We start from the raw sequence: 12661 nt of genomic DNA on the forward strand, positions 1-12661 counted from the left end.
TGGACATAGATTCAAGCAGCACCAGAGGAGGTTTACTTTAGACATCGGGAAGAATTACTTCACAGAAAGGATGATTAGCCACTGGAATGTGCTGTCCAAGGAGGTGGTGGAGTCACCATCCCTGGAAGTGTTTAAGGAACAACTGGACATGATACATACAAGTCCTATGAGGAGAGGCTGAAGAAGCTGGGATTGTTTAGCCTGGAGAAGAGGTGGCATAGGGGAGACCTTATCACCCTCTACAACTCCCTGAAAGAAGGTTGGAGTCAAATGAGGGTCAGTCTCTTCTCCCATGCAACCAGCAGGAGGACAAGAGGGCACAGACTCAAGCTCTGCCAGGGGAGGTTTAGGTTAGATATTAGAAGAGATTTTTTTACAGGAAGAGTAATTGGAATGGGCTGCCCTGTGAGGTGGTGGATTCACTGTTCCTGGAGGTTTTCAAGATGAGGCTGGATGTGGCACTTAGTGCCATGGACTAATAACCGTGGTAGGATTGGACTTCATGATCTTTGAGGTCTTTTCCAACATGGTTGATTCTATGATTCTGTGACACTTTGTGCTCTGGTCTATTTGATATGGTGGGGTTAGGTCACATGTTGGACTTGATGATCTCATGGCATTTTCCAAACTGACTGAGTCTGTGATTCTATATTGCAGGCTTCTTCTTTAGGAGAGGTCATTTTGCAGAGAACTTACTTATCCAAGTTGCACAACAGCATTTCTATATAGAAGTCTGCCTCAAATTTGCCTTGGAGTGTGCCTGTACATGCAATGTTGATAATCCTGCACATTTAAAAAATGGGTGGAACATCTTTCTCTCTTTTTAATCTATTCTATTGACCCCACAAGTATTTATTTTATTCATTTCCTAGAAGTCATATTCTGTCATATGGATACTGTATTTGTCAAGGTCTGTTTTATCAAAAAAACCTAAATGATAAAAAACCCTACATGTTTAAGGAAAAACACATATTAACAAGAACAAACCAATAAGTGAAATGCAAAGTATTCACCACCTAATTGATTTATTAAAGAATTTGTGACAGTAAACTCACAAAGAAGGCAAAAAAGGTGCCAGAACAATCAGCAAAATGCCTTCATATACCAAGTAAATAATCATTTATTCCAGGAATACAAGTGATAGGATAGAGGGTAAAGGTGCTAAAACATGGCACCTTGTAATTTCTCCAGATAAAAAGTGGTTTTCTATGATTCCATAATTCTTAAACAAGTCAAATAAAGTGCAAAAGCTAGATTCTGAACAGCAGTCATTTACTCCAGGACATATGGCACAATTTGTCTCTCCAGTTTGAAATTAAAATGCAGTATGATTGTGTGCTTAATGGGCTTAATCATTGTTGGAATGAAATGTGAAAAGCAAAGCAAGAATTCAATAAAGACCTTGCTTGCTATATAAATCCAGAAACACTTCAAACTTGTCCTAAAATCTTCTGCAACCACCTTACCAAAAGAATAAGCACAAAGAAAGTTTTATGGGGTTTTATTCTTGAGCTCATTCATTTTCACAATTTGGCCAAAACATCCTGACTCCTTCAAAGTACTGAGGAGAAAAGGACTTGACCTTTTCACAAAATTGTCCTCTAAAACAGAAGAAAAATAATGCTGACACTAATAAAATGTATTCAATCCATGAAGTCTCTAAAATTTACTGCTATTTTTGAAAGCACAGCGGAGTCCATGGTTAGCAGACAGACTGATCCTGTCACACTCTTAGAGCACTTTTATTATGATGACTGAATGCACCTCAATTTCCCAGTCAAAACATTGGAAACAAGGAAATGAAGAGAGAAAACTTGTCTGGTCGATAAATAAATGACATAGCCACCAACACCAAGAAGGGCAGATTCAAACCTGTGTGTGTCAAAAGCCACGTGCAATGCTTTTATAGGTGGAGTACACTCCGAATAACTTAGTGATATTAGGCAGGCAAACACCAGGGCTCAGACCAGCAGATGAAGAAAAACAGGTTCTGCAGTGCCAGGGGGTGATATGGAGACCATAACAATGTTTAGATTGCAGACAATAATGTAATGTGTATTTTGCTGGCTCCTGTTTAAAACCAAGCTTCAGGCTGGTCGTCCAACCTCAGTGGTCAGAGCAGTTGTAGAATCCCCAGGATTTTCCTGTTAAATATGCTTGTTTTGCTTGCTTAAAAGAGACACCTGATGAAAATCCAGCTTTTTCCATTTCTTTCCAATATATGAAGGTTGATGAAGAAGCCAGATTTTCCCTCAAGAAGACAAAAAGCTGATTCACTATAAAACCCAAGGAAAAATGCAAGGTTTCCAGACTTACCAGCTGACTTTGGAGCAAGCTTCATCCCTTTGAAGGTTTGTTCACTACTCTCTCTTATCAGGAGAAGTTACACTGAGATGGGAGTGTTTGTAGATGTGAATTTCACAAATCATACGTCTTAGAAGCAAGATGGAAAGAAAAGCAGGCTAGAACCATAGCCAGGAGTCAACACACCACATGTATGGACTAAGGCAGACATAATGAATCTGTGCCCTCCAGCACAGACCTCACCAGTAACTTCTTCTTCCATAGATGAAACCATAATTAAGGACTGGTGAACTCCTATGCATTAGCGGAGATCTTTGAGCCTGACTATGTGGCACTCTCCTCCCAGAGCAGAGCATCATCTCCACAATTTCACATACCACCAGGCCAGGCACAGCAAAATAAGCTACAAGTCCCTTGTACCTGACAGACAAAGGAATCATATGCAAATCTGTGACAAAAGCCTCGCAGAAGTCTGGATGACTCTCCCAAACTGCAGAGAAGCTTAGGAGGTAACCTCTGATTCCCCCACTGAATGCTTCTGGGGTATCTGCTTTTGATCAACTGCTGTGGATTGTGACTGATCAACCATGTATACAATGTCCTTGTTGCTATCCAGTCCATGTAAGCAAATGAGAAATGCTAAGGTTTGTAATATTTTTAGCCTTTTCCCCCATTTTGTTCTCTAAGAACAATAGGAGCCTTCTTTAGGGCATGGTTTAATAGTGAACATGGTGATGTTACTGGGCTGATGGTTGGATTTGATGGTCTTAAAGGTCTTTTCCCACCTTAACAATTCTATTATTCTATGATTATTACTGTCCCATCTGGAATTTGGTGCTTTACATTGTGGTTGAGTGCTCAGATTCCACAACCTCCACTACCTTCAGTGTCAGCTGAGGATAGACACTAGAATATCCAAAGAGATACTAAGCAAAAAGCTAATCATTCCCATAGATGGAGACACTTAACTCTCTCAGTTTTGTATAACAATAAGACAAAGATGTTCCAGTGCCTTTTCATCTTAGCTCCTTCTTCTTGTTTGAGGAGAAGAAACATTATCTCTCACCAAGAATTTGGCAGCTTTCATCTGGTTTTGAGCATAGTATGTCTGTGGTGAACTCCAGACCTGTTCATTAGTTGTTTCTGAGAGCTGGTGGAACCCATCAAGTTCATCAAGCAAAGCTGCCCTTTGTGGATGGTAAAACTCCAGGGTTCTGTGACTACAGCTGCAGATGAGGATGCCCTGGGGCAGGTATGAAAGATGGCTAAAAGTGACAACATATCATCTTTTCTGATGTTATATAGAGCATTTTAAGGATGTTTTCTCACCTGCAGCTGTAACTTGTTTTTGCTGCTCCTCATAAAACTTTGGTCACAGCCACATTGTTGACAGGTCAAAGCTCAAGCAGTCATGAGATACTGCCATCATGACTTTCTTTTCCTCATAAATGAGGAATCAGTTCAAAGCTTAATTCCTAGGGCATAATCAAGTGTGAAAAGACGCAGGAATACCATGGCCACTTTGGGGACTAAAGCATTTACCCTTGTACCTTCAGGAACATGTGTCCCAAAAACTTTTGTTTCCTCCTCCTCGTTTTTTGTGCTGTTAAGGGCTGATTCTCTAACACACCAGGGAAATAAAGAGGTACCCTTAACAACCATTAATTACCAAGAAACACTCTCTAGCACTTGAAAACCACAAACATCTAAGCAGCTTTCTTCAACTTTAAAGCAGAAAGCTGGACAAGTTGAAGAAGTCTTTTTCTCCTACAAGTCAGAACAAGTCAGTTGACTCCTTTTGACACACATCAGGAATGATTTAATTAAACTCTCCTGGATGTCTTAAGTCTATTCTGAGCAAACCCATAGGCCGGACAGGAATCCTCTTGAGAATTCTTGGATCCATGACCCTACTTGAGGTCACAAAATCCAAGGCTGGAAAAGTGTCTAGTGCAAGCCAATGCAAAGGCTGTGAACTAGAAAGAAAAGACTCTCTTGTCTGTGTCCCCATTTTAAAATCTAATCTACTTCTTGCTCCGGAATCAGAAAGGACTCTGGAGGTCTTTAGCTGCCCAAAACACAGAAGCAACTTCTCACCTGAAGCCATATTTTAGACTGTGTCTTCTTCAATTATCATTATCATTCTCACAGAAATTTCCATGACAAAAGCAAAACCACATGACAGTAGGTGGAAAGTATTCAAAGGACATCTGGTTTTGGTTTTTTTCTTCCCTGCACTCACTGTGGGGGGAAAATGGTGCAAGGAAGGGAAACTGTATAATCTCCCCCACAGACACTCCAAAAATAACTTGCTTAGTCTCCCATCTGCGTATGACATAGGCTTGCTAGACGTATATGGCTTCTAACTGGCTTTGGCGAGAAGACAATCCTGCATGGAGTAGTTTGTGCTTTGGCTCTGCACCACATGCCCACAGGCTCTTGCTTCATCAGTGGGCTTTGGCAAGTAGATTGTGTTTTGCCTCCATCTCTGACACCACAACACTGTCAAATCAATCACACACATGCTTATCCGAAGGCAGAATGGAAAACCTTCCTTCCCCATCACCCATCTCCACTGAAGGTATTACTCCACAGAAGACGCTGGTGCCCACACTGCTTCATCTGGAGGTGTTAAGAGAACCTCAGAGTTACACCTGAACCTTTGCAGCTCAATCACTTTAGATTAAACTCTTTGATAGTAAATCATCTCCTGCAGCTAAAAGTATCCTAGATGTTTCTGTTAATGCTTGGTACACTGAAATATGTGATGAAATATGAGGCATGTAAATCAGTTTGTAATAAAAGACCATGCCCAGAACTTTTTTAAATGACTTAACTTCATGATTTCACATGGCCAGAAAGGAACAAAATAGAAATAGTGATGCTCCTACAAATCCCCAGTGCAAATACCCAAATTAGCACTGTAAATTCAATGCACATTCATTTCAAAATGTATTGCAAGAACTCTGACCACCATTTATGGCCTTCTGGGGTAATGCACTAAGAGCAGCCAACAGACCAGTAACTGTTCAATGACTTCCATGATGACATGCTTACTATGGCCTAGGTGTTAATGCCATTAATCAAGCACCATCTTATTCCATGAACAGCCATTCCACTGACACAGACTCTCCAAATAAGGACCACTTTAGTGCAAGTAAGTCTAACAGATTTGGCATTGAATCAGAATAGGCTATGCATATATGAGCTTTCACACTAGCATGGAAAATGTCATGTTTAAGCACAGTTCTACAGTATCCTAAGTACTATGGACACCCCTTGTTATTAATTAAGCGTTGGGAGTCCTTAACACAAGAGAAAGGTCATACCTTGCAGAATCAGCTTTTGGTGAACAGGGCAATCACAAATTTGCCATAAAAGTAGAATCAGAGAATTTAGGAGTTGGAATGGACCTTATAGATCATCTAGTCCCAAACTCTTGCCCTGGGCATGGACACCTCCTCACTTGACCAGGTTGCTCAAGGCTTAGATCTTCAACTGTAAGCTTTTTGACAACACAGAAATCTAGTTTAATGCAACCTTCACCTTCTAATTACCTCATTGAGATTTTGTCTAAATTTCTGTCTTCTGTGGATGAGCAGTTCTGAAGTATAATCTGCATGATGCTACATTGCTTCTAAAAAGCTCATTTGAAGTAAACCTTGGTTGTTACAGAATTTGTGTTTATTAAATAGACAAAGCCACCTTGGCCCCATCTTAAAAAGTAAGTCTGGCTCAGAGTTTCGTGAAGGCACAGAGGAATAATTTGTCTTACACTACACCATGACGTGGCACCATGTGTTCCTAACACACACTTGTTTCTCTTCATCCAAACTCCCCTGCATGTTGGTATAACATGCCTATACCATGTCTATACCTATGTCCACAAAACCATCACTCCTTCTGGAAGTCATTGAAGTTCTTTTCAGACTCCAGATGATTTGGAAACTTAAAAAACAAACCACAGGGAAAAAAGGTGGGGGTAAAGGGGAAAATATCTTTGTCTGGCTATTAACATAATCTGGCATTAAAATTTGTCAATATAATGAAGGTGCTAATTGTTACCTGGGCTGATAGACCAAATCTCCACAATATTCTGTTTTATATTATATTTCTTATAGGCTGAAGGTTTCATATCCAAGCAGATAATTTTACCACAGTCCAGCTGATATGCCACAATGACATGCATATATTCAAACAGACCATCACCCACAACAATAGAACTGAAATGTATTTGTTTCCAGAGACAAAATCCAGTTTATAAATCTTGGTAAAATAAATCTATAACAACAAAGAACCAATTAATGTCCATGAGAAACTGAAAATCTATGCATGTGCACCGTTGCTGATGGAGACAGTCACAGCAACCTCTTTGAACCTCACAGTCTGTTTCCAGGTTGCGCCAAGCAGAGAGCATAAACCACAGTGGAAAAAAAAAGCTTTAGTTTTGACTTACTTTAATTTTTGTTTTTGAAAGCTTAGTGAGAATATTTGACCCTGAGAAATTGCTGGCTCACATGCATCCAGGATAAGTTTCTCGGTATTAGTTACTCTTCTCTGTTCTTAAAGAGGGAAAGGAACAAGGGATTGTTCTTCATCCAGGAAAAGTACAGATTAGTCAAAACTTCTTTTTAAAAGCTAGGAAAGATCCAAGTTGAATTTAAAAGCCTTGATTCAGAGGAGATTTGGGGCTGATGGAGTAGCAAGTGTTAGGAACTGTAGGTGCTTAGAGTTGCTGCTGGCAGATAGAGATGGGGAATAACTAAAGTTAGGAAAATGTAGAGCACTGACAAAATTCTGTCACGTAATTTTCACGGTTCTCAAGCTTTTATCTTTTTGAGGCTTTGCAAGACCTGTATAGCTTGTGTTGTATAACTCTCCAAGGAGAACAAATCTGGGACAGATCTTCAGTGCCTGAAAGTAATGCACTGATTTCAGTGATCAAAGCCTCTATAATCGGCAGGAAAAACTTTGCTTTATCTATTTCTTCTCTAAGGCAGAATGCAAACAATCACTGAGCATCATAATTCTGCAATTGTTTGTTACAAATTTATATATATTACTTATATACATATAAATCATAGTATCACAGAATCAATCAGGCTCAGCTCACCGTACTAAATGGAAAATATACTTTGGTCCCTGTTGCAAAGTATTTCTGTAACAGAATGAAGTCCCCATGTGCATAACCAGCACAAAGCCAAAACATACAGACTACAGGACAGGAAAGGTTATTTCTGCATTTATATTTTAAGTCTATGTATTTAAATAGTCACAGTAATGTCTAAGCATAAGGACATTTGGTGTCTGGAATGTATCTATAGGCTCGCTGGAAGGACACAGTTAAATTCACTTCCAGAAGGGAGATTACAAGAAGCTATTACAACATCACACCTGTAATAGGGAGATTTGTCCACATGCTAAACTGCCTTATCACAGAAAAATGTACAGTATTTTTCTCTTTACTCTCAAACTCTTTTTTGAATCAAGACCACTCATAGAGCCTAATGATGGATCATGATGCACCATGGGGTTCACGACATGATCCATGGCTCATAGCCACCATGTGGCAGAATCATGACCATTCTCAAGAGCCACTTAAATAGCTGATTTTCCAAAGACTGCAGTTGCACTATGAAATGGCAAAGAATTTTACTAAAGATCCAGATCCTGTACTAGAAAGTTTTCTCCTGTTTCTTACTTTTTGGTGCTGAGATGCCTCCTCTTTATAGTATTAAACTTAGATGGCAATCCAATATCTGTCTGATTTTATGCCATGGACACAACACACCCCCCCCCCCAAATTACATATTTTATGAACTATAATATAGTTAGCACATGTACCATATCCATCTTTATATATATAGTATATATAGTTTCTCAAACATTAAATTAGTTTCTTTGAAAATACTTTTATAACATTCAAAATAACAAGATGCTTCAACGGCAAATTTTGTGAGATCAACTGCACTAACTTTAGCAACTTTAAACCTGACTGTCTCATTGTAGACACCACATTCGTCTTTAATTAATACCTGCTAGACCACAAAGTGTAGGTTCACTTCAATTCAGCATTCCCCTCCAGATTCAAAACCGCCAAAACTTCTTTTACACAGAATTCCCTATTTCTTTGCTCTTCCACATTAGAATCTCCCATCATTTTTTAGTTCTGCAGTGCAGAGTAAGTATGGACATATCTTACCTTCCATGCGTTCCACATAACAATACACATCGTACGTCTCATTAGGAAAGCGGCGCCCGTATGTTCTGACTCCTTTCTTTCCCATTTTATCTCCAAAGCACCCAACCCTTGGATGTCTAATTGGATACCTGAAAGGCAACACAGTCAAAATTATTATTCTGTCAAGTCAGCAGTTTAAATCTGGGCACGCTAAGCAGTTCTGGTGTCCTTAACATAAGGAGGACACAGTACTGTTGAAGCAAGTCCAGAGTACCTCTCTATGAAAACAGGCTGAGGGAGCTGGGGCTGTTCAGCCTAGAGAAGAAAAGACTGTGTGGAGACCTCAGAGCAACTTTTCAGTACCTGAAGGGTCTGCAATGGAGCCAGAGAGGGACTCTGTGTTAGGAACTGCAGTTAAAGGACAAGGGGTAATGAGTTCAAATTGAAGGAGAGAATGTCTAGGGAAGATATTAGAAAAAGGTTTTTTACTGTAAAGGTGGTGAGACATTGGAACAGGTTGCTCAGGGATGTGGTAACTGCCCGGACCCTGGTGGTGTTCAAGACCAGGCTGGATGAGGCCTTGAACAACCTGATCTAGTGAGGAGGTGTCCCTGCCCAAGGCAGAGGTTTAGGACTAGATGATCTGTAAGGTCCATTCCAACCCTTAAATTCTATGATTCTATGATTCTATGACATGCTCAGACCACCACTGAGCTGTTACATTGGGAATCTGCATCAAGGGACCTTTCAAACACCTCACCTAACAGTCTGGTCAGATACCCAGCCAGCATCACACTGCTCAAATCCATCTTCATAGGCTGCTTTCAGTTGCTCTGGGCTTGCCATGACAGCACCATTGTCCTGACAAGTCTGATGAGCTTGTGTAAAATTCAGGGTGTACCTGCTGGTTGCTGCTCGGTAGTGAAACACAACACCTGAAAAGGCAAAAGTCTTGTATTAGTGACACATTTCGTGCTCTGTCTGCAGCCACCATCATGCTGTAACTTTACTTAGGTATTGTTACAATGCTGGAAACAGATGGCTAGAATCAAAATAGTAAAAGGCTGAGAGATATTTTATGATATAAATGATGCTCCCCCTCTAGTGGCTACTACCAGTAATGATAAATACCCTCAAAAATGTGATTTCAAAGAGGATTTATTCATCAGTCATGGCCCTGATGTCTGCTTCTATGCATCAAAGCTTGCTACAAATATAAAGTTTATAATGTGTTGCCAATCAAATCCTGGGCTGCATCCAAAGGAGTGTGGGCAGCAGGTTAAAAGAGGTGATTCTTCCCCTCTACTCTGCTCTCCTGAGACCCCACCTGGAATACTGTACACAGTTCTGATGCCCTCAACATAAGAAGGACATGGAACAGCTGCAGCAAGCCCAGAGGAGGCCACAAAGTTGATAAGAGGACTGGAGCATCTCCCCTATGAGGACAGGCTGAGGGAGTTGGGGCTGTTCAGCCTAGAGAAGAGAAGACTGTGTGGAGACCTCAGAGAAACTTTTCCATATCTGAAGGGCCTAGAAGAGAGCTGGAGAGGTACTCTATGTTAGGAGCTGCAGTGACAGGACAAGGGGGAAATGGGTTCAAACTGAAGGAGGGGAAGTCTAGGTTGGATGTGAGAAAAAGTTTTTTTCTCTGTAAAGGTGGTTTTGTTGCACCTGGTTGCAGGCAGTAGCACTGGTTGCCCAGGGAAGTGCTGGCTACTCTGACCCTGGCGGTGTTCAAGGCCAGACTGGATGGGGCCTTGAGCAACCTGATCTAGTGAGAAGATGTCCCTGCCCATGGCAGGGAGGGTTGGGACTAGATGATATGTAGGGTCCATTCCAACCTTTAAATTATATGATTCTATGAAATGGCTTTTGGTCAATTTTTCATGACCATGTTTTCCTGCACACACTACAAATGATACAAACAAAACAAAGCTTTTATGTGGGGTTTTTCTAGTTCTGGAAAGAGCCTTGGCAATGTCAGCAATTATTGGAGCACATCAGCATTTAGAAAGGGAGGCCTAGAGTTAACATGGTTTTGGTTAAAATGGGATCTGTCTAAGAGGTCATATTCTGTTTTCTTCCTACATGTAATACCCAGTGAATTCAGCAACAGCTGAAAGAAACCATAAAGAGCACTGAAGTGGTGGAAAACAGCTATTCCACCTTGCAAAATCACTTCCCCCTATTGCCACTGTCTTTTGCAATTTAGTATCAAAGTGATGTCCCCTAATGATCTCTGAAAACATAGAGTCCAACCTCACTTATTGCAGTCTAAAATCTGCAGAAGCATTGCAATACCCTAAAACATACACAGAATGGCTACAAAACAAACAAACCAACACCTAAATGTCCCTTTTCTCTGATGATTTTATTGAAGTACATCATGATGAGGAAATCACATACAGTAATACAGTCTGGAAAAATGGTGATATTTTACAAAAAGTCTTTGTTTTTAGGTCATTGTTGAAAGATGGAAAAACTCTGCTAATTTACGAATGATGGACATGTAATTTGTAAATATAGAAAAATAGAAGTAAGAGTTACTTAATAAAATGTTGACGCAAGAGGTTCTAACATATTTAGCAATACTTTTTCTCATGTAGACAAGTTCAGTAAAACTTTGCCCCTCAACAAAGTCTAATTATGGCCAATAAAGATATACATTTTTCTCCTCATCATGTTTCATTCAGAAAACAGAACACATTATCTGAAAACTACTCACAGATAGGTTAAACCTCAGTCACCAGACTCCAATTTTATCAAAGCTACTTGCAGAGAAACAGGAAACAATAGTGGAAATGCTGGGAAACTCCTTATTTCATTGTTTAATACAGTCACACACCAGCTGCAGCCACTAACTGGAAGCTTGCAGACCACAAGTATCCCCACGAAATGCCTTTTAGAACCACTGACAAAACCCACCACAAACAACTTCTTCCAAGCAACACTGTCATTTCAGCTTCTACTGGACCTGAAAGTTGTTTGGCAACAGTGACAAGTGAAGAATACACCCTGAAAAGTCATGGCTGTGTTTGTACCACTAAATTCAATACCCCAGGTGCCTGAAATCCAGTCATTAAGGGTGTAAAATTGTTAGATTAGTTTGCTGCGTTATTTGGCCCATGCCCCACAACACCCTTCCAAACTATTTCTCAGCGGATTTCAGGAACTAGCAGAGAACAGGAACAGCTTCCAAAGGGCAACTTCATCCCATGCTGGAAGCCAAAGGAGCATGACAGCATGGATGGGAGTCACATCACTCCAGACAGCTTCACCGCTAAACTACCTCACAACATGAAGAGTCAGATAACAGGAAATTAATATATTTGGAATTTAAAAGCTTAAAACAGCACAAAAAACATTAATTGGAGAACATTATTTTTTAAGATAAGGTTTGCACTAAAATATTTAATTTAGTATATTCTGAATTTAGTACCATTGGTTGACACTGTGAGCAAGATACCTCCTGATGTAAATGAGCATTGCTATATCAGTAGGACTAGTGGAGTAAAAAAAATAGGATTAGCAGTAGTAAATAAAAATGCAAGATCAGATTTGATGTTCTGGGACCAGAATCAAAGAATAGGGAACTTTTACAGAGCTCCAAAAAAAAGGAGATATAACATTTACCATGAACCATAACTATGAACCCGTAATAATATTCACAAATTGAATATCTACCTTTACTACATGTAATAACACGTTGAATATAACACTCTCGGTTATATACAAACAATGTAAAACTAGGGGTTTTTTTCTAGTATGATTTGTGTTTCTGTAATAGACAATGTTTTAGCCCGATTCTGTTACTCAGAATCAAACCAGAAAAGCCCAAGTATGTGAAGAAATGTGTTAATTCCATTTATTGCTGCAAACTTAATTAAAATGTATTTTGTATTCATTTAGATTAATCACCTCTTTGGTTTTTTTCCTTTCCCAAGGTTGTTTAACTGATACTATATGACTTCAGCTGTGCACAAGAACCTCTCTGTACAACCACAAAAAGCCTCATTACCATAGCAGGGGATGGGAAGATATTTCTCTAACATTGTATTTTTTAAAGCTTCCTGCTGCTTAAATATATGAGTTCATTCTCCACAACCAGCTGTCTCACCTCTGATTTCTTTCACACTGGAAGGAACTACTGCCCTACCTATCTGGCCTATGCTTGGG

The 12661-nt window shown here is 39.9% G+C and overlaps 1 protein-coding gene across 1 annotated transcript in view; it reads right to left on the bottom strand.

The window, feature by feature from the left end:
- Positions 1–9420, bottom strand: part of LOC103802842 (versican core protein-like) — a gene marked incomplete at both ends in the record, with an annotated part of 28068 nt that extends 18648 nt beyond the window's left edge. The window contains 2 exons of the mRNA XM_009075375.1: positions 8507–8634; positions 9246–9420. Of these exons, the coding sequence (XP_009073623.1) occupies positions 8507–8634; positions 9246–9420 (303 nt within the window). The remainder of the gene's footprint in view (positions 1–8506; positions 8635–9245) is intronic.
- Positions 9421–12661: the final 3241 nt, after the last annotated feature.

This window comes from Acanthisitta chloris, unplaced genomic scaffold (genome assembly GCF_000695815.1).
Source record: "Acanthisitta chloris isolate BGI_N310 unplaced genomic scaffold, ASM69581v1 scaffold17875, whole genome shotgun sequence".
Classification (NCBI taxonomy): Eukaryota; Metazoa; Chordata; class Aves; order Passeriformes; family Acanthisittidae; genus Acanthisitta; species Acanthisitta chloris.